Raw genomic sequence first — 22,447 nt, forward strand, 5'->3', positions numbered from 1 at the left:
GTGCTATTAGTCAATGGCTCTTCTCTGGCTACTCCACACATCTGCCTGACTTCCCCCACACGCAGCCATCTGTTGCTTTCCTACCACCAATAAAGTGAGCTTGGCTCCTTATTAGCATCCGTCAGGGGAGAAGTGGTCTTAGGGGCAGGTGACCATGGTGGTCCCACAGGAAGCCCAGCTCATGGTTGGGCTGTTTATTCCCCACCTAAGCAATCATGACTTCAGCATGCACTTCAAAAGCCAGGGCTCTGCACTTCCACTGAGGGTACGGCTCGATCCCCTCATAGCCGACTTTAATTCTTAAGCAGGAAATGTCTTCTCTACAGGGTATGTTCCTACAAAGCCATTTCAAGGAAAACAAAGTAAAGATTTTTCTTTTTAAAAATTTATCAAGTGACCCCATATAACCTTCAGAGTGGAAATAGCTTCTGCAAGCCTTTGGGCAAAGGAGGGGGGGAACATTAGAAGTGTCTCAGTTTCTTGATGACATTGAGGTCCAGGTATTCATCCAGAAAGCTGTTTGCAATCCCCAAGGCTCCCAGGACTGTCAGCAAGGCCAGACACCCCAGACTCAGCCGGAAACCGGTGATCCTGCAGGACAGACATGTGGCAGAGAGTTGATAACTAGCTGCAGGGATGAAGGGAGGTGTCCTGAGGTAGGCTGGACCTCTATGCTTTTGCCATTTGGAAATCTTGATTCATCACATAAATTGAAGAGGATGCCTAGCCACAGAGGTTAGTTGGCTCCTTTGAACATTCAAAGGATGATCAAGACTGGGCAGGATTATTTGCTTTGCAACTTTTTGGAGATAGTGCACAATTCTTGCAAGAATTTAAAGTATGGCGGCCACGAGCGCACATCCAGGGCATAGTTTGCACTTGAGGCTCCCATCTCACACCTGGCTGTGCATGGCACACAGGTCACTCGTGCCATCGCAGCCTTCGGAGCAGTCACTATCCTCAGGAACACGCACACACCTAAGTCAGACTCCATCCTGCTACTCTTTGCCTAAACACCCAATTTGTAGGTTCTCCTTACCTTTTCTTAGCTGCTTCTGAATATCCCCAGAAATACTGGTGACGGGCGTATATGTACACCAGACCGAGACAAGTAGCAAAAACTAGAGAGAAAATAGAGAAGACACGGAATATGATGGCGGGCTCTCAAAATGCATGAAAACAGAAAATGCTTGCAGAACATGCACGTGTCCTGAATACCCAAACAGCTCCAACAATTCAATCGTGAAAAGAAAATAACTTAATTCTTTTAATGCGCAAAATATTTGAATAGATAATTAATGCAGGAAGATGAGCAAGGGACCCATAAGCACACGAGAATTTTTTCAACATTATTTAACTGCAGTCAGTATCGGCAAACTGCATCTTAAGACCACGATGGGATGACACCGCTGCATACTCCCTGGAATGGCTATAACTTAAACAGACCAACAACATAAAATTTTGGCCCATACATTATTAGGGGGAATGAAAAATAGTACAGCCACTCGGGGAAAAGTTCTGGTAGTTTCTGATGGAGCTAAGCATACTTTTGACCCAGCAATCCCATGCCTACCTATTTACCCAAAAGAAATGAAAGCACGTGTCCATAACAAGACTTGTACAGAATGTCCATTGCAGCTTTATTCATAATGGGAAAAATGGAAAGAGCCCGGAAACCTACCAACAGGAGAGTGGATGACCAAACTGAGATAATCATCCTACAGAACAGCGCTCGGCAATGAAAAGACATGGGCACTTGCAACAACATGGTGAGTCTCAACATCTTGCTGAGTGAATACGGCGTTGCCCAAGAGTACATACTGTATGATTCCAACTATGTAAAGTTCTAGAATGGGCAAAACTAAACTATGATGAAAAAGACCAGAATAGTGTTTGCCTCTGAAGATGTCTGGCAAGCAGGGGCATAAGAAGACTTTCTAGGGGCATCTGGGTGGCTCAGTCGGTTAAGCATACAGCTCTTGGTTTCGGCTCAGGCCATGATCTCAAGGTCACAAGGTCGAGCCCCATATTGAACTCCACATTCAGCACGTCTAATGACTTATCTCTTTCCCTCTGCTCCTTCCCCTCTTTGCTTGCTCTCACTCCCCCAAATAAATAAATATAGAAAAAAAAACTTAAAAAAACAAAACCCCTTTCTGAGATCCTGAGCAGGGTGCACGTTTGAAACACCCCATCTAATGGCTTAACTCCCACGAAGCCAATGAGACCTCTTCAGGCCAATTAACAGGCAACTTAATTTTTCATGGGAAAGAATGGAAAATTATGACAAAAAAAATCCTTTTCTGATGGTTGGGGCCGCCTTATTCAGCCCACCACAGTGAAATCCAGAGGGTCAAATAGCAGACCTGGAGCCCCATCCTCAAAGGCACTTTTCTGATTAGCTGTTAAAGGCCACCTCACCTGACAAGGAACAACTGCCTCTGTTCATGCCCTCAGGGAACAAAAACATGAGCTGGACTAGAGTTAGGCAGTCTCTCTCTGAAGGACATTTTATCTGAGATCCTTCAGTTGACAGTAAAAATTACACGAAGACAAGGATGGGGCTGCCTTTGAAAGCAGCAGGACTGGGGTTTATTGAAATCGTAGCTGGTTAGTCGTCAGAGGTGAGGTAAGTTATCAGAAAGCAAGAGAGACTGAATTTGTCCAACTAGGGTAGCTGAGGCTGCTCCGCCCCCCTGTTGAAGAAGGGGGGACGCCTTCCGCTCACCAAGGATATTCCCAGCCAAACAGAAGGTAGAGGCCTACAGAGTTGCAAACTCAAGAGAAGGTGCGTGTGTTATTGGGAAGATGCTTACAGACTCTGCCTGTACTTGAGAGCCAATTTTCTCCTACACTCAAGAAAGTTAAGGTGGACAAATGACTTACCCCGTGATTTAGTTTCCTCCCCTGTAAAGTACGCACTAATTATAGAACCTACCTCATAAGAAGGTTTTTAGTCCTTATATACCCGATATGGTGGAGAGGTTCAAAAATCTATAACATGACCTGGCACATAGTGAATGCTCAATAAATAACAGCTATGATAATTAGAGTGAATTGCTGCAGATAAACTAGAACGAAGGGATCAGATTTGAAGACAGAGCTCATGTCATTTCTATCCAGGAAGGCCCAGCATACAGTTTGTTCCAAGTTTTTGTTGTTTTTTTTGTTTTGTTTTTTGTTTGATTACTGAATTAAATTGAAGTGAAGCCAAAGTTAGCTTACCTGCAGAGCAGTACTCTTTGATGCACACAAACATAGATTTTTTTTTTTTTAAGATTTTATTCATTCATTCATGAAAGGCAGAGAAAGAGTGAGGCAGAGACACAGGCAGAGGGAGAAGCAGGCTCCACGCCGGGAGCCCGACGCAGGACTCGATCCCGGGACCCTGGGATCACGACTTGAGCCAAAGGCAGTTGCTTAACCGCTTAGCCACCCAGGCACCCATGGATAATTTCATTTAAAACAATTTCTGGGATCAGTACATGTATGGCTGCACATCTGTTCTTTCAGGGTTCTAAGAACCACAGTCATTATTAGAACAGAGTGGACCGTATTTTTAAATTATCTTGATTGGGCAGCCTGGGTGGCTCAGTGGTTTAGCACTGCCTTCAGCCCAGAGCCTGATCCTGGAGACCCAGGATCAAGTCCTGCATCAGGTCCCTGCATGGAGCCTGCTTCTCCCTCTGCCTGTCTCTCTCTCTCTCTCTCTCTGTGTGTGTGCATCTCATGAATAAATAAATAAAATCTTTAAAAAATAAAAATAAATAAATTACCTTGATTGAAATACCATCCAGCCATCCACAATGTAACCAGAAATATGGGGTAAAACTCCACACAGTTTTGTCTGCAGGAAAAAATAAAGACACGGGTTATTTTATGAGAAAACTATACACCAAAGTAGTATGCTTTCATCTGGAGGCAAATGCCCAACCTCTTCTTATAAAAATAATATAAGAATTACATAAAAACTTAGTGTGTTTTCATGTCAAAGGAGTCTTCCAAGATAAGACTCAAAAATTGTTTCAACCTTAGATCAGGGCCAAGAATCACTCTCCTCCACGTGAGCCACCAGTGGTGCTAGGAATGAATTCTAGCCCTTTTCCAAAACACAGATCTTGAGATGGCCTTGATTCTAACCCTAAAATGCATTGCATATCTTCTCTAAAGAACCCAGAAAGGAACACGGTTTATATTAATAGGCTTTCTTCCCCAAAATTCTTACATATTCATTGCCTTCCACTTGAGTTCCTCAGCGGTTAAAAAAAAAAAAAAATGGTTTTAGGTAATTCCCCTAAAATCTCCAGAAGTAAACGAGTATTTTTTCATTCCCGTTTTATGGAGGAAAAAACTAAGTCCTGAGAGCACAAGCTGAGTGATGCCTTGCAGAGAAAGGTACTAGGTCCCCACCAGATTCCAAAGCTCTGTCCTAACAGCAAGTCAAATTGCCTCTATTCATAGAAGACTTGGACGGAAAATTTGATTCTATTTTAAGCAAAATGGAATCGTTCTCTGGGAACTGTAATTCATCTGCACCTAGCAAAGGGAAAAAAGACGAATTATATTCATCCCTCCCATGCTACGCCCCTAAGTGGTCTTGGTTAGGTTGGCTGTGCTCCTTGCTGACAATATTACAACCGGAAAGAACCTTAATGTAACTTGTAATGAGGTCTCGAGTTGATCCTGGTGGAAGCCGCATAGTGCATAGAATCAGAAATGATTCCACATTCTTCCTTAAAGCTTGATTACTTAAGGTTATGAGGCAGTTGGCCCAGAAATAGTTATACTGGTTCTTGAAGAGCTATATCTTCTAACCGAGGTCACCATGAGTGGCTTTCTTTTCTTAATTAAAAAATTTAAAAATAAAATAATAATAATAATAATAATAATAAATAATAAAAATAAAAATTTAAAAAGTTGTTCTGTTTTGCTTTTTGCCACCACGATGGCGACACAGGTAGGCTCCTGAACTTCCTCCTCCCACGGAGACACTGATTCTACAACCACACGCAGAGCAGTTCCCTCCGAAAGAAATCCCAAACCAGCTGAGTGACTCCTACAGTTTAGGCAAGGAGAAAACCACCACACTGAACGTCACTCCCTCTCCCCCTGGCACAGCATCACACCGTCAGGCAGGAGTCCTCAACTTCCAGCTTCTCCCTGAGGACCACGCATAGCACTCCAGCTCTTAAGATTTCCAGTTGAGGGCTGGGCCCCTGAGAACCTAGCTCCCAAAGCTAATGGGGCTTGCATCCACAGGATTTGGGGGAGGACTCTAGTAGGACAGCTGCACATTCCCTCCCTTGAAATGCTAGCCGGAAGGGGCTGTTTCCAGGTGCATAATCAGTGGGGCCCCAGGAAGGAAGGGGGGGTGCTGAGGTCCTGGGTGTGAGCAGAGGTGGTTAGAAGCCATTGAGATTCAGGCAAGGGTGTGAACGTCACTGCGTTTGTGCTCCCTGAGGGCAGAGCCTGGAATATTGGGGCAGTTCGGTTCCCAAGAAATGAGTCCGTTTGTCCCCTCGAAGCAGCTAGCCATCGTTGGCCTCACCCTGACCTCAGGTTGTAGCTTTGCTTGTTATACTTTTCTCCTGGCCCCACTTTTGCTGACCTAGGCCCTCCGAAATGAGGTTTTGTCCACTTAACATCATCTCTCGGAGACTGGGCATACTCCTCCGATGGCCAGCCCGGGGCCAGCTGTCCGCAGATGGTCTTCTCCTGGTTGCCTGCTGAGAATACCACGATTGCTTGGCCTTGAAATACCTCGCATCCCATTCTACAGGTTCCTTACAGCCTCTTCACCCCCTCTGGTCTTTCTGCAGCCACAGCTAAATGGTCCATGCCTGGAGGTGCCCCAGGACTGTTCACAGCGAGTGAACGTTGTTTAACTCAAGGGGACCAGGCTCTGAAGATCTGTTCTTTAACAGTCCTCTCAACGACTAATTACATCAATGAGAAAACTACAATGAAAATAATTTCTGGTCTCTTTTGGACACGGAGGCAGATACAGCCTGTCCTCGTACTATAGGCGATCCTCGGGAAAAGTCTCCAAATGCAACAGGAAACAGCTGGCAGTGGCTGTGCCCATTTCCTTCGTGTGGGAAGAGAGTGTAGAGCTGCTTACGACCCCTTTCCTGCATGTCCACACTGCGGTTAGAGACCTCTTTGCTCAGTAATCCTGTGCTCTTTTTTTTTTTTCCTGTGCTCTTTTGATATTGAAGTTTCCCATAAAATGATTAGGGAGCAGCTTTTCCTTTGCTATATAGGCAGATGTCACGACGTGGCTCGAATTCTACCCAGGGGCAAATAACAGAATCTGCTAGAAAGACAGTCAGGGGACCAATCACCCTGGACTGAGCAGGATTTCAGAACATGGGACTCTTTCAGTTTTATAACCAGGACAGTCCCAGATAACTTGTCTTGGTCTGCCTGGAGCTGAGGGCTTCCTGGCACATGGAACTTTGAGTACTAAGACCAGGAAAGCCCAGGGCCAACTGGAAAGAGCCGGTCACCATAAAGGATGACCTAAAGGAGCCTAAGGAGATGGAGTAGTTAAAGCTGCTGAAACGTCTCATGGGTCATCCCCAGTTCCAAGGGAGCCCGGCGGTGGGGCCTCAGCAATGTCCCCCTCGGGCCCGAGGGCTGGCAGGAGTGAGGGCAGTCCCGAACTAAGTACCAACTGATCCTGTCTTCCTCATTAACTATGCTGCTAAGTTCACCTCATTTTGGAAAAAAGGATCAAGTTTTGGCCTGACAGCCAAATTTAGCAGCTCCTAAACCACTAGTCTCCAAATGTGTATAGTTCTGATGGTTGCATAACCTCATTAAGAACAACAACAACAAACAACAACAACAGCAACACACGTCCTATTGTGCATAGCCGAAGCGGCTAGCTGACCACAAAGATGGTGTGAAGTTGGCGCTGTGGGGTAGCGGCCCAGCCAGGGACTAGATTCCCGGCCTCCCAGGATTCGGGTGGGGCTACTTCTTGCCAATGGAAAGAGAAAGTAAATCCTGTCGCTTCTGAGACAAATGATTAAGGAGCTGGTGTGCCAAGGTCCCTCCTCCCCACCCCACACATACATTGGTTGAGGGGAGAGAGCTCCGAGGACATGGATGGGGACAGACCCCTTAGATGGACGGAGCATAGGCCTCTACATGGCCACATGGAAGGCCACTCAAGCAGGAACACCCATGAGGGACCCTGTGTGAACAGGGTGTAACCTTGCATTGTGTTAAACCACTGGGAACATGGGGTTGATTCATTAGCGCCACTAATACAAACTGGAAGAGAATATCATATACATCGTAAAACACACACAAAATAGAAATTAAAGGAAGAGATTTTAAGAGCAAATATAAAAAGAAGCTCCAAAATCTCCTCACCCTCCCAGCAGATTCCTCAGCGCACCCTCAGCATGCACACGTCACTTGGGACACCTCTGACCTCAAACACTTCTGAATTACTCTGCTCTTTGGTGGAGTTCTAATAAACACACAACAGGAAACTGTGTATAGCAATCCTGTTCAGAGAAAAATCTGAACCAGGTACCAGATGGAAAAACCCGATTAGCTAGAGTGAATTTCGAATGGTATAACATGTTTAAAAAATAAAAACAAAAAAATAAAAATAAAAAAGTAAAAACAGACAAGGTGAGCTAAAGGCTTCTTAGGAGGTTTTCCTCTCTCAAGTTTTCGTTTGCTCCTTGGTGGCTCGTTGGGAAGCAGGGGGCTGCACACCGCCCTGAGTAGCTTGCTCTATTAACAGATGACCCCGCCTCAGTCTGCTGGCTTTTAACCCTGGAGAGTCTTTTCAATTATTTACACTGGCTGAGGGTCAGAGCAACAGGTTAATATGTTCAGAAAAGGCTCGGGGATGAAAGCCGTGGAAGTTAATCTTTCTATATAGATTTGTAACTATCTAAATTGCTCCTTGTCAAGTGACCCTTGTGTGGGAACACCAGAGAGCAGTTGCCTGTGATGTCAGGAGGGCAGGAGTCAAACCCCCAATTCAGGGATGCTGCTGATAAGCAACGGGATGAGCAGATAAGGGAGGGAGGCTTGCACCTCATCCACGTTGCTGCCGCTTCTCAGCCCCCCACCACCTGAGACTTGCCCAGCTCGTGTAACAGAGCTATTTGGTGGTGGCATGACTGACTGTGGGTGGCCCTCAAAATTCGTATGTTGAAGGACACCTGAGTGGCTCAGTGGTTGAGCATCTGGCTTCAGCTCAGGGCATGATCCCAGAGTCCCAGGATTGGGTCACATCGGGCTCCCCTCGAGGAGCCTGCTTCTCCCTCTCTCTGCCTCTCTCTGGGTGTCTCTCATGAATAAATAAATAAAAATCTTTTTAAAAAAATTTTCATAAGTTGAAGGCCTAACCTCCAGTATGGCTGTATGTGGAGTGAGAAAGCAATTACAGTAAAAGAGGTCAGAAGGGTGGGACTCTGATCTAATGGGATTGGTGTCCCTATAAGAAGAGACACCAGAGAGTTCTTTGACACCCACCAGCTTCACCCTGCCCACCCCCCTTCTCTGTCCTGGCGTGCACACGCCAAGGAAAGGACAAGTGAGGACGTACCAAGAAGGCGGCCATCTGCAAGCCAAAAGAAGAGAGCCCTCATCAGAAATCCAAGCAGCCAGAACCTTGATCTCAGATCAAGATCGTGATCTTCCAGCCTCCAGAAGTGTGAGCAAACAAATGTCAGTTGTTTAAGCCACTCAGTCTGTGGTGTTTTGTTACAGCAGCTGAGCTGACCGATACAGATGGTTTGTGCAGGAGGATGCTACAGTTTGAAGAGCTCATCATTCAGAGTCATTCTCTCTCCTCAGGGACCTCCAGCCCTTTCTAACTCAGTGGGTAAGTACATCTTAGGCTTTCAGCTGATTTTAAGATGGGTGCACTTGTCAGAAAAATGGGAATATGTCCACTCTATTTTATTTAACTTATTTGTACTTACTACAGAAATAGGTGACCCATATCACTTATAAGCTCAGTGTTGCAGAATTCCTGAATTGTGAATTTTCCCTTCTCCATAGTTTTTAGACATACATTAGAGCCACTAGTTTTAACCTCTAAATTTCAGGATTTGAATTCAAAATGACTATAAAAAGTAAGTGAAATAGCAAAAAAAATTAATAAGAATAATAATAATACAGCTATCATTGAAGCTGAAGAAGAGGGTACTATTTCTCAAGAGTACTCAGATTCATGATGATTGGGCTTACTTGTGACAGGCTGATTCTGGAACAGGAACTGAATAATTCAATATTAAGCAAATAGGGGTGCTCAAAGAACTAAGTAAGAGGAAATTCTTCATTCTTACCCAGCGCTAACAAAACCATCGTTGGGACACTACACATATTTCTAGGCTTCAGGTTTAGAAATAATATGAAAAATCTTAGTCTAAAGAGAACCACCAAGATTTTTTAATGGGGGGGGGGGAGCTGAAGAATTATTACTACCTAGCCTCAAAATACAGAAGATGAAAGGTACTTAATAATGGTCCCCAACTGTATAAAAGAGTGGGGTCATTAGCAGCTATTCTTCTCTTCTGGTGAGAACAGAATCAGAGGGAATATACTTAAATTGCAACAAGATCAAGGTAGTACTTGGATCTACTTTTTAGATTTATAAAAGCCTTCAATCTAAAGGAATCAAGGTACCCAAATTAGACTAGATAGAAATTTCTAAGCTTAGCAATAACATGAAGGAATGGCCCTTGTTGAAACTACACCTACTTTGTTCACAAGTTTAAATTGTATTCTGGCAAAAGACTGCAAAACTCTAGAGAGTCCTCTCTCAGGCCCTCCCTATAGGAAGAGAAGAGGACCTGAATGAGGAAGAGGCCCTGGGCTGGTAACATGGGTAAAGTGGGTGCCATAATAATCACCTTGGCTTGGCAAATGAATATCCAACCTGAGGTGAGCTTGAGACAGGAAATAGGTACTTCCGTGGTGGTCAGAGGGACCTAGGAAGTGATTGGTAGATGTCGGTTCCCACTTAGAGATAGGATCAGTCCCAACACCACGCTTCTTGGCCATACTTAGGGCAAAGCAGTGGGGGGAAAAAAGAGTAGGGAAAAGACAGCATTCTGATATAGCCAAGGTCATAAGACCTTCAAGGGAAGCTGAAGGACTCAATGCTTTGGTCTAGGAGAGTCAGGAAAAAAAGTCATTTCCTCTCAGGGACTTGCAGAGTTCAACAGAGCCTACCCTTGAAGACAAGAATAGCCGAGTAGGCTTTGGAATGACCCGGGTATCCCAGGGGATGCTGCCTCAACTGCCTCTGGTAAGGTTAAAATAGCTTCACTAGCAATGAATTCAATCTGAATTGGCCTAATTTACCTAAACCGTATAGCCCAAGGCAAAGATCTGGGCTAGTGCTATGGAACATCTAAGAAGGAATTCAGGGAAGTGAGTAGGACCATCCCCACTCACCCTTCAGAGAGAACCCAGGACAATTACTAAACTACCGTGCCCTGGAAGATGTTTTGTGACTCCTCACTCCCTCTGCCTTGCTTATTGGCCATTATTTTTTGATCCCTCTCTCTTCTACCATTATTAATCAAACACAACAAACAAAACACTTCTAACAAGGATATTAGGTTTGTATACATTTTTTTTAAAAACAGCAACTTAAGAGAAATATTTCAAATCGGTGTTCAGCTGTATACGAGAAGGGAGAGGGGCACCTCGGTGGCTCATTTAAGGTTGAGTGTCTGACTCTTGGTTTCAGCTCAGGTCTTGATCTCAGGATCGTGAGATCGAGCCCCACAACAGTCTCCGCTCTCAGCATGGAGTCTGCTTGGGATTCTTTCCCCCTCCCTCCTCTTCTCCCTCTGCTATTCCTCCCCTCCAACCCCTCCTCCCCGTACTCAATCTCTCTCAAATGAATAAATAAATAAATCTTTTTTAAAAAGAGACGGAGAAGGAAGACAGCAATAACTTGAAAGAAATCAAATTTGTGGAAAGTATAAGAACAAACCAGAAGCGGCCCAAGGATTGCATGGGCTGGAAGCCCAACCCTCCCCAATGGAAAGTTCTCAGATGACGGAAGATAAGGTGGGAAGATGTGGAATTTCCTCCTGTGATGATTTTTATAAATAGTACAGCATCTCCCAGACTTCCAGCATTAATATATCAGTGTCAAAATTTTAGAGTCTCCATATAGCATCTTACTATTTTTCTATAAATCAGTTATATTATTTTTTACTTAAATTAGGGAGAATGAAATTTTATGAGTAGAAAAAGAATATCGCTTTCTAAATAAAAGATAAGTATAAATCCCATGAGAACAAAATTTGCCAAGTTCTCATGAGATGCTGCTGATTGCTGAAGGCTCGGCGCATGAGACCCTCCCTCTGTCAAACAGGAGAATGGATGTTCAAGAGGTGTTGAGAACACATCACGAGGACTCCCTGCTAAATGTGACTGATTGAACCCATGTTTATTTCTTCTTCCTCCTGGAGCCTCACTAAAATGCCAGGAAAGGGGAAAAAGTAGATATAAAGTCATCAAGAACAAAGAGAGTGGGAGCAGACATGGCAGGGGAAGAGAGGTATCAGCAAATTTCTGAAGAAGGACAGCACTCACTCTCTAGACAATAGAGAACCCAAGACAGAGAATCTCAGGGGAGTCCAGGAGCAATGGAGGGTAGGGATAAAATTCTGTGCTGAAACCTGAGCTAACCCACATACTGTATAGTAGAAGAACCTTCCTTCCCTCACCCACCACACTGTCTGGTTTCTAGAAGTGAGACCTAGTATACCCACCCATCCTCCTCCCTCACCCCATACTTGCCTGCCCCCACAGAGGGCTTACGGGGTTTCCTTAGAGAAACCAAATGGTCCCAGAAAGATAACCTACAGATACTGGCATTTGGGGGTCTCCGAAAGAAAGCTGCTGCTGATCAATCACCCTCTCGGGAAGCTGCCCACTCAGTAAGCCCCACCCATGCACACAGAGCTTCCAATTCATTTGCTGATGCTCTTTATTAAATTTGCACAGACAGCCAATCAAGAACCACCTGACATTTGAGTAAAGCTTCTAAGATCTCCTTTGCACAGATCTCTTTGCTGGACCCTTATCTTCTTGACTTCTAAGGCTGGTTCAGTCTTTGCCCCTCTTCTCTCCTTTACCCACACCCACTCCCTTAAAGAGTTCTTTAAAAAAAATTTTTTTTTTTAATATTTTGTCCACTCTCATGGTTCTAAATTATCTTCGTGTGCCAATGACTCTTGAATTTATGTTTCCAGCTTAGATCTCTCTGCTGAAATGCAGATTCATATGTCCACCTGCCTGGGTCTCTCCACTCAGATGCATAAACAATGTACTGCGTAGTTTACAAGGAAAGAGGAAATGATCTGAGTAGCTGGTGAACGACCATGCTTACAGCCCCTCCTTAGCTGTAGCATAAGTCACGTCTCAGACACATGTCACACGGAACCTCCTGGTCTTCCCCCCCAAACTGCTTCTCCTGTTGCCCCCTCTCTCTCTGTTGTCTCTTGGGATGCTCGGGCCAAAACCCTGAGGTCGTTCTTGATGCTTCTCACACTCCATATTTATTGTGTCAGGAAATTTGCTTGGCTCTACTCTCCAAACATATCCAGAATCTGACCATTTCTCACCACCTGCCTGGTTCAAAGTAGCCTCCTAACCCGAATTCTCTGCTTCGACTAATGCCTCCATATAGACTGTTCTCATCAAAGCAGACCAAATGATCCTTTTAGAACATAGGATCGTGTATTCCTCTGCTCAAAACCTTATAATGCCTTTCTGTTTGGCTCACAGAAAAGCCAAAGTCCTTACAACAGCCTTTTAAGGCCTTACGTGACCCATCCATTACCTTTCTGACTTTACCTCCCGCCACTTCCTGTCAGCTCCTTTCAGCCACGCTGACCTCTTTGCTAACCCACCAGGCACATTCCCACTTGGGGTCTTTGCAATAATTATTCCTTTCACCTCAAGAGTGTTTACTCTGCATGTTTGCATGGCTAACTCTACCTGCTTCAAGCCTTTGCTCAAGTGTCACCTTCTCAGTGGCATCTACACTGACCACCCTAAATAGTAACCTGCCCCAACTTACCCCCCAGTAACCCACCCCAAAAAGCTCCTTACAATGTTCTCCTTTTTCTTTTATTCCTTAACACTTACCACCTCTCTCATAATATAGTATTTTCTTAGGATGTTATCTATTTACTTTCTATCTTCTATACCTAATATTTCTATAAGGTAAACTTCAAGAGGGCAAGGATCTTTGTCTAATTTTTCACTGATATATCCCAAACTGCTGGAAGAGCACTGGCTATACAGAGGTGCTCAATAAATATTTAATGGGCAAATAATAAATAAAAATGAAAGACAAAAGCTAAAACAGACAAATCAGAAGGAACTTGGAAAAAACAGAAATGATACAAGAAGGTAAAAAATATATTATCATTAAAATCCTCAAATATAAGAGAATAAACTGCATCCATAAAACAGAAAAGGAATAATTTGATAGCAGCAATAACTAAAGAGCAACCAAAGAATAAAAATTAATTCTTAGAAGTTAAAATTGGTGTCTGAATTTTTTTAAAGATTAGTAAACAGAAGTTCAAGAAATTTCCCAGAAAGAACAACAGTCCAAGAAGATGAAAAACCAAAGATAAAAGAAAACTAGATGACCAATTTGGGGGTCAATATACAACTAATATAGGTTTTAAGAATAAAGGAACAGAGAAAACAGAGAAGAGGTAATTCAGGGAAAAGGATTATTTTTTAAAAGTTCTAGAACAGAAAGACATGAGTTGTCAGGCTATAAAAAAGCCTTATCTAAGGTTCAGCATAGTGAAGACAGATGCCTCTAAACAAGCACAGCACCATACCATCTTTGGACATTGGGGTGAGGGGAAGATCCTAAAGCTTCCACAGTTTCCAAAGAATCAGGAATTAGAATGGCATTGAACATCATGACCATATCAATGAAAACTAGAAAATAACAAAAGAATATTTCCAAAAATCTGAGGGTAAGGATTTTTAACGTAGAAATACATGTCTAACCAAGCCTACAATCAGCTGTGAGGCAGAATAAAAGCATATATAGAAATTTAAAGTCTCAAAATTGACCAACTATTTACCCCCTCTCAGGAAACTTCTGCAGGGTATGTTCCACCAACATGAGAGAAAAATCAATATATAGGAAATAGGAAATACAGGAAAACAGGCAATCCAAATCAGGAAAATATTAAAGAATAAATTCCTAGGATGATGAGAAGTCCCAAAATGACAGCATATAGCAGATTTAAAAAGCATCCTCCAGGGGATCCCTGGGTGGCGCAGCTGTTTGGCGCCTGCCTTTGGCCCAGGGCGCGGTCCTGGAGACCCGGGATCGAATCCCACGTCGGGCTCTCGGTGCATGGAGCCTGTTTCTCCCTCTGCCTGTGTCCCTGCCTCTCTCTCTCTCTGTGACTGTCATAAATAAATAAAAATGTTTAAAAAAAAAAAAAAAAGCATCCTCCAGATTGGAGCAGAAAGATGGAGGATTCAAGCAGAGATTATCCAAGACAAAAACCAATGGTATTACTAGATTAATGTATTTGAATGTATTAAGAGAAGATTTTCAGTCCTGTTAAAGATTTGAGGATGAAACTAAGCAAACAAATAAACAAAAAGGCAATCATTAACCCCAGGTAAAACAAAAAATTCACAGGAAGATGAAATCATAGTATACTATCTGACTCAGCTTTGAACATTACTTAATTAATAACAATAATATAAGCATTGGTTATTGGTTTAACTCAACAAAGTGATGTAACTATACTGGAAGGTGGAGGTAAGGAAAAGAGGAAGTGCAGAGACTTCAAATTCTTTATTCCATAAAAGGAAGCTAATCAATAATGTCTAAAATTTGTGAATTAATAAATAGCAGTGAAATCATAATGGTTAGAAACATGGAAGTAAATACCAAAAGTAGTAGTCAGAAGGGTGCCAGTGATTGTCTCTGGAGATGGATTGGCAGTAAGGAGAGTTATTTGTTGCTTTCGAGCTTGTAATCTCACTTTACTTTCAGACCATATACATATGTTACGCTAATAAAAATAAATACTGGAGTGTGGAACATACTGGCACCAAACCAATGCCTTCCACTCGACATAATCATAAAGATTCAAAGACAATTAAAGTGGAAATGAGTTTCTCACCACATCGTCCGATGTTACTGATAATCATATCCTGGGCATAAAGTTTCAATCAAGTAAGAGATCAAGCTCTGGAGATGTGCTGTACAACACGACCTCTACAAACAATAATGTTTTATACATTTCAATTTTTTAAGAGGGTATATCTCCTATTACATGTTCTTACCTCAATAAAATTTTGTTGCAAAAATCATCTTTATGCACCTCTTAAAATTCTCCCTTCTATACCAGTGTATTCATCCCACACTTTCAAGCCTACAGAATAGTCTATGTGATTCTTGTGGAAGCAGAGAGATGGACAAGAGGACAACGCTGCAGCTCAAGGATCATGACTTGCCCCAAACGACTCAAGATGTAATAAAAAGCTGAAGAATCTAATTATCATGAAAGAAATCAAAATCCACAGTTTAAAATTTTTTCCACAAAGAAAACATCAGTACAGATCATTTTACAGACAAATTCTAACAATTTTAAAGGAACACACTCTCCCAATCTTATTAAAATTCTCTCAGAAAATAATTCTCTAACTCATTCAATGAGACTAGTAAAATCTTGATATCAGAGTGAGACAAAAATCATATAAGAAAGGAAAATTATAGGCCCACGTCACTCATAGATGAAAAATCCCAAAGTATTAACAAAAGAACTGAGTGACACATAAATGGTGACACATGTAATGTTTCTAAAAGCACTTATTTGGGGGATGAAATACAAAGGGAGCCCTAGCATCTGCAGCAGCCAAATTCATGGTGTTTATGGTGGAACATTCTGTGTGGATCTGAAAAGACAAGATGATCAAAATCACTATACATATGTGTGAAATGGAAAACTTTCTCATTCTTACAGGTTGGAGATTTTAGGAAATGGTTCATGGACAGAGGATAACACTGACCCATCTCTGTTTCAAGTGGAAAGGAAAAATAAAGATGGAAAATTGATGTCATAGCTAATCCGGCTGGAGGCTATTGAACTCTCAGCGTACAGTTAACCAAACTGCCATGCTTAGACGTGGATAGCAGTCTTTCTTAAGATCCCAGCCTTTTCTGTAAACGTACCCTCTAAATTCAAAATATAGGTTGGTAGAGACTCCATGTGCTAGCTACTTCAAGCTTCAAGCATCATGACGAGGGGCTTGGCTGTGAAGGGTGGTTTGTTATAATGGGATACATTCTCTGCGCGTCTTTCCCGATCAGAGTTCTCTATACGTGGGAGGCCTGGATCCCTCAAGGGTGGGGGAAGCATTACTTACTGTGCACGGAACATCCTCTCAAACTCTGGTGACCCAGAAACGGCCGGGGGCGTTACTTTGTATTTTAATCTTGCCTTTCCTACATGTAAAGCAAAATAACCTGCAAGTATAGAGGGATTAACAATTAGAATGTGGCATTAGAATGTGGCACATCACTATTCATTAGGAAAACACAAATTTATTTTTTTTAAGATTTTATTCATTTATTCATAGACAGAGAGAGAGAGGCAGAGGGAGAAGCAGGCTCCACACAGGGAGCCTGACATGGGACTCAATCTCGGGTCTCCAGGATCAAACTGCAGCCAAACTGCTGCGCCACCAGTTGCCCAGGAAAACACAAATTTAAACCACAATTAGATACCATTACATACCTAGTAAAACGTTTAAGATTAAAAAGACAGGGATCCCTGGGTGGCTCAGCGGTTTGGCGCCTGCCTTTGGCCCAGGGCGCGATCCTGGAGACCCAGGATCGAATCCCACATTGGGCTCCCGGTGCATGGAGCTTGCTTCTCCCTCTGCCTGTGTCTCTGCCTCTCTCTCTCTCTCTCTCTCTCTCTCTCTCTGTGACTATCATAAATAAATAAAAATTTAAAAAAATTTTAAAAAAAGACGAATCATATCAACTAAAAAAGAGAAATAAGGCTATAATGGCAGCCAGAATTCTCATGCACTCTGGTGGAATGTAAGATGGTACAATCACTTTAGGAAACCACCTAGAAAGGATTTTTTAGTTAGATATATGTAGACCATATAGCCAGTCACTCCAATCCTAGTTATCTCTCCAAGAGAAATTAAATCATGTGTCCACACAAAAATGTGTGCACAAACATACACAGCAGCTTTATTCATAACAACCAAAAATCAGGAACACCTCTGCAATGGTTAATTTTATTGTGTCAACTAAGCTAGGCCACGGCGCCCAACTGTCTGGTCAAACACCAGTCTAGATGTTTCTGTGAAAATATTTTTTGGATGTGATTAACATTTATATCAGCAGACTCTGAGTAAAAAGCAGATTACCCTCCCTGGTGTGGGTGGGCCTCATCCAATCAGTTGAAGGCCTGAAGAGAAAAGACTGCGGTTCCCCCAAAGAGAATGGAAGTCGGCCTCCACCCTGCCTTCAGGCTCAATGCTGCAACACCGGCTCTTGCTAGACTGGCCAGCCTTCCAGCCCAGCCTGTAAATTTTCAGAGTTGCTAGCCCCCACAACGACATGAACCAATTTTTTAGACAAATGCCTGTGTGTGTGTGTGTGTGTGTGTGTGTGTGTGTGAGTGTGTGTCTATCGTATTGGTTCTGCTTCTCTGGAGAACCCTAACACCAATGGGTTAGGGTGGATCAACCAGTTAATGGATAAACATATCATAGTATTGCAACATATCCATCCAATAGAATACTATTAGAGCATATAAAGGAATGAACTGTTGACGCAGGAAACAACCTGCGTGACCCTTAAACCTATTACATCGAGCAAAAGCAGCAAGATCAGGAGAGACTAGTGCTGGGTAGTTTCACTTATACAAACGTCTCAAAAATGAATCCACAGCGACATAAAGCGGACCCGCGGCTCCCTAGAGATGACAAGAGCAAGGAGGGACGGTCACAAGAAAACTTTAGGGGATGATGTCTCCCCGTCGGACTCAGTTTCCCTACTCTAAAACGACTATGACTTTGTTCTCCGTCATTGGTCTGTTGCACAGACCTCCCGAGCCCAGTGCCGGAGTCCCTCGCATCTGATGACCAGGCCTGGAAAACCTCATTGCATTTCAGACCCACGCTTGCCTCCTCGGTCAGGTGTTCTCACCTCCTGTCCTTATCACCCCCCTTTTTTTCTTACCCCATAATTAGCTCTGGGGTCTATTATTTCCCTTCGGATGATTTCTTCCCGTTTCAGTTCCTTACCAGTTGTCTCCACATTATTCTGGTCTCCCTTATTCCAGTACCTCCAGATCCGCTTCCTACTTGCTAATGTCTCAGAACCAGTTTCCCACTGGGCGTGATGCATTTCCTCCGGAGGGATCTCCCGGGTCAGGGGCCACAGACACACCGTGTCCACCACTGGGACCCCGTGATGAGGGTGCAAGGGCTGCTTTACCTTCCCCGGAGAGCCTCTGTTTCCTTTCCCGCCTTCACAGTCACCTAGAAACCACTTGACCATATTCGCCTTTTGCTTGGCCTGTCTTTCCCCTTTCCTTCACTTGTCCAGAGGGGCATGTGTGGGCCGGGGCGAGTGACCCAAGGCCCCCCGCCCCCCATGCCCCCAAGTCCCCCCCCTCCCCGGCCACAGCTCAGCTCCTGCACCGGGTGGGGGGGGCACCGCTCAGGGTGGCGGCAGCTTCTGTCCATGCAGGAGCAGCCAAGGGTGGGGACTGACCATGCAGGGCACCAACCCCAGGCCAGGCCCCTGGGGGGCATCCTCACCCAGTGTCCTGCCTAACCCTGTCTGAGGGGAACATCAAAGGCCAGGGCCACCCGGCTGCTTAGTGGCCGAACTGGACAGATACGAGATACAGGTCACAACCCGACCTGCCCCTAAGTGGTTCGCGGTGGCCCCTCCACAGACCCCAGGCATCTGCCGAAGCAGTCGACTCTGGTCCTCAGTGTCAACGAGTTATGCCACTTATGTCTCCTCTCTCTCGCTCTCTCTCTCTCTGTCTCCTCCCCCCACCCCAATCAGTAAATGTTCCATGCCTACCGCTGTTAAAAAGGAGACAACAGGCCCCAAACGGAGTCATTGGGGCTAGCCCGATGTCACCAAAGCGAGACTAAATACCTCACTTAATTACCATTCCCCCCTACCCCCCAGGGGAGTCTCAGGGCCACCAATCTGCATCCACCTGCTTGGCGCTAGAGAGCCCACCTCCCCGATACCCCCCTGCAGCCCCTGCCAGCAGGTGGCCTTTGCACAAGCAGCCGCCTTCCCAGGCAGCTTCCTGCCCTGCCCGCTTCTCACTGCACAAGTCCTACATTTCGCTGGGCTCTCAGGGCTCCTTTCTATGCGCTTCATGGGACGCTGCACAAAGCTGGGAAGATCTTTAAAATGGGCTCAGCTGGGGACGCCCGGTGTGGGGGGGCTCAGCGGTGGAGCATCTGCCTTGGGCTCAGGGTGTGACCCTGGGGTCCTGGGATCAAGCCCCGCATCAGCTCCCCTGCATGGAGCCTGCTTCTCCCTCTGCCTGTCTCTCTCTCTCTCTCTCTCTCTCTCTCTCTCAGGAATAAATAAAATCTTTTAAAAATAATAAGATCAAATGGACTCAGTTGAATCACCCATGGCAGGGCAGGCTGGATCTCCTCTCGTCTCCACCCACCCCTGCCCACCCCCACCTGACCCCTGGCCAGTCCCCACTGTCCCCTGCACCCCCACAGCAAGCAGAGGCATGCAAACTGCTCCTGCGCTCCCTGGGGCACAGGAGGGCCACAGCTGTGAGACCCTGGGTCAGCATCGGGGTGCTGGAGACCTGAGTGCTGCTTTGGTGGGCGGCAAACACCCTGCTCCAGTCTAGAAAAGGCTGGGAGTGCAACCACTGAACGTGTGTCTTCGCACAGTACAGTGTTCTCGTAGATTCACAGCACTGCTTAGGCCAGGCACCGATGGTGCGCACAGGCCTGGGCCTCCCCCACCCCCCGCCCGGCCGGCTTCAGAACAACGACCCAGGCAGGCATGGGTGGCTTCGAGGCTTGCTCACCGGTGGCCAGGCCCTTTGCCCCATCTAGCGTGTTAAGGTGACATCATGGATAAGGTGAGGAGCACTGGGCAAGTGTGCCCCCGTGGAGCCAACGCCCTTGACACAGCCAGCACCGGACATGCCAACCCCCCAGGGGGAGGTGCTTTCAAACTTGGGATTGGTCGCCCAACCTGAAGCTCCAGTTTCCGCAGACGTTTTTAAACCTGCTGATCGTGCCTGCCCGAGCCGGTTTCCTTAAGAAGCATTCACTGAAAGATCAGGGTTCACGGAATCACAAGCACCGTCCAGGCAGGTGCAAGGTCCCTTGGAACACTCCCACTTCGTACTTCCAGCCCGCTCCCCTCAGCTTAGCCAGTGCATTTCTTTCTTTTAAAAAAAACAAGATTTTACTAATTTATTCACGAGAGACACAGACAGAGAGGCAGAGACACAGGCAGAGGGAGAGGCAGGCTCCCTGCAGGGAGCCGGATGTGAGACTCATCCGGGGACTCCAGGATCAGGCCCTGGGCCGAAGGCAGGTGCTAAACCGCTGAGCCACCCGGGCCACCGGTAGTGGTATTTTTAACCTTTTTTTTTTTTTTAAGATTTTATTTATTTATGCAAGAGAGACACAGAGAGGGGCAGAGACCCAGGCAGAGCGAGAAGCAGGCCCGATGCAGGGAGCCCGGGCAGGACTGGATCCGGGACCTCGGGGTCACGCCCTGGGCCCGAGGCAGCCCCTGAGTCCCCCCCGCCCCCCCGCCCGGGCTAGTGCATTTGTAAGGCTGGTTTGCACTGGGGGCCTGGGTTGTGCCACAGACAGGGCAGCGTCCCTGCGCCCTGGGGGCCTCCGGCCTCCCCTCTGAGGGAAGCGCTCCCTGGAATGTACCAGAGCCGAGTCCCCAGAGCGGGAGGCGCCGCGGAGCCGGGCTCCAGGCGGGGGAACTCACAGGCCAGACCCCCCCCCCGCACGCGCGGGCACACGCGGACACACACGCGGGCACACGCGGACACACACACGCGCGCGCGCACCGGCCCCTACTTTGTTGGCAGGCGGACAGGACCGAGGCGGCAGCCAGCAGGACCGAGCGCGCCGGCATCCTGCACCGACGTCCTGGCTCCGGGAGGGAGGGCGGGCCGCGGGCGCTCCCCCGGCGGGCGGCCTTCCTCCTCAGCCGCAGCCCCAGGCGGGCGGGGCGGGCCCAGGGCCCCGGGGAGCCCCGAGCAGCCGGCGTCCGCCGCGACCTTTGCTCTGGAGCGGGAGTCCCGGGGCGGGTGGCCCCGGGGCTGCCCGTCCGGATCCGCATCTGGCCGAGCCCCGCGCCCCGAGCCCCGAGTCCCCACAAACCCCGAGCCCCCCCGAGCCCCCCAAGCCCCGGGCCTCCCAAACCCCGAGTACCCCCGCGCCCCGAGCCCCCCCAACCCGAGGCCCCCGCGCCCCGAGCTCCCCCGAGCCCCCACCCCCCCAAACCCCGAGTCCCCGTGAGCCCTGAGCCCCCCGAGCCCCCAAGCCCTGGGCCTCCCCAAACCCCGAGTCCCCCCGTGCCCCGAGACCCCCCGAGACCCCCAAACCCCGAGGCCCCCGCGCCCCGAGCCCCCCTGAGCCCCCCAAACCCTGAGTCCCCCTGAGCCCCGAGCCCCCCCAAACCCCGAGTCCCCCAAACCCCGAGTCCCTCCGAACCCCGAGCCCCCCCTTCCGAGCTCCCCCGAGACCCCCCTCCCGAGCCCCCCCCCGAGCCCCCCGAGCCCCGAGCGCCCCCACGCCCTGAGCCCCCGAGCCCCGGGTTCCCCCGCGCCCCGAGCCCCCCGAGCCCCCCCTTGCCCCGAGGCCCCGAGCCTGCTGGAAGCCCCCGTGGGGCGCGGGCAGGTTACCGCGGAGCAGCAGCGCTCGCAGGCCGCCTCCTCCAGCCGCCTCACCTCCATCCCGCCCGTCCCCCCTCTGGGCCCTCGAGCCTCTCGCCCGACTGCGGGGCCTCGCGGATCCTGTGGCCATTTCTCGTGGGAAAAGAGTTGGGAGCGTTTACTTAATCCCCAGAGGCTTAATGCTGGGTTAGCTGGGTTCGGTTAACCTCATTCTCCAGGAGCAGGGGGATTTGAACCCGGGCCCAGCAGATTCCCATTGTGCTCTACCGGCGAATCATGCTGTCTCACTGTCACCTTGACTCTCCCATAGGCGTGACCATAAATTAAAAAATAATAATAAATAAACCGAAACCTATGTTTTGAGAAGGAAGAGGGCCCTTGGGGGAAGAAATGGAGCAATGCTTTTTTTAAGGATTTTATTTACTCATGAGAGAGGGAGAAGCCAAGACTTAGGCAAGAGGGAGAAGCAGGCTCCCTACAGGAACCCGATGCGG

The 22,447-nt window shown here is 46.9% G+C and overlaps 1 protein-coding gene across 2 annotated transcripts; it reads right to left on the reverse strand.

The window, feature by feature from the left end:
• Positions 1 to 369: 369 nt before the first annotated feature.
• On the reverse strand, positions 370 to 21,312 carry MGST2 (microsomal glutathione S-transferase 2). 2 transcript variants are annotated; one of them, XM_072788311.1, is made up of 5 exons: positions 21,133 to 21,312; positions 16,426 to 16,525; positions 3,777 to 3,847; positions 1,040 to 1,121; positions 370 to 591 (listed from the first exon to the last, which is right to left on the reverse strand). In XM_072788311.1, exons 1-5 carry the CDS (start codon positions 21,188 to 21,190, stop codon positions 462 to 464), a joined length of 441 nt encoding a protein of 146 aa, XP_072644412.1. In that variant the 5' UTR covers positions 21,191 to 21,312; the 3' UTR covers positions 370 to 461. The 2 variants fall into 2 exon arrangements, with proteins under 2 accessions (XP_072644412.1, XP_072644413.1); XM_072788312.1 differs by lacking the exon at positions 21,133 to 21,312 and adding an exon at positions 20,112 to 20,235.
• Positions 21,313 to 22,447: the final 1,135 nt, after the last annotated feature.

This window comes from Canis lupus, chromosome 20 (genome assembly GCF_048164855.1).
Source record: "Canis lupus baileyi chromosome 20, mCanLup2.hap1, whole genome shotgun sequence".
Taxonomy (NCBI): Eukaryota; Metazoa; Chordata; class Mammalia; order Carnivora; family Canidae; genus Canis; species Canis lupus.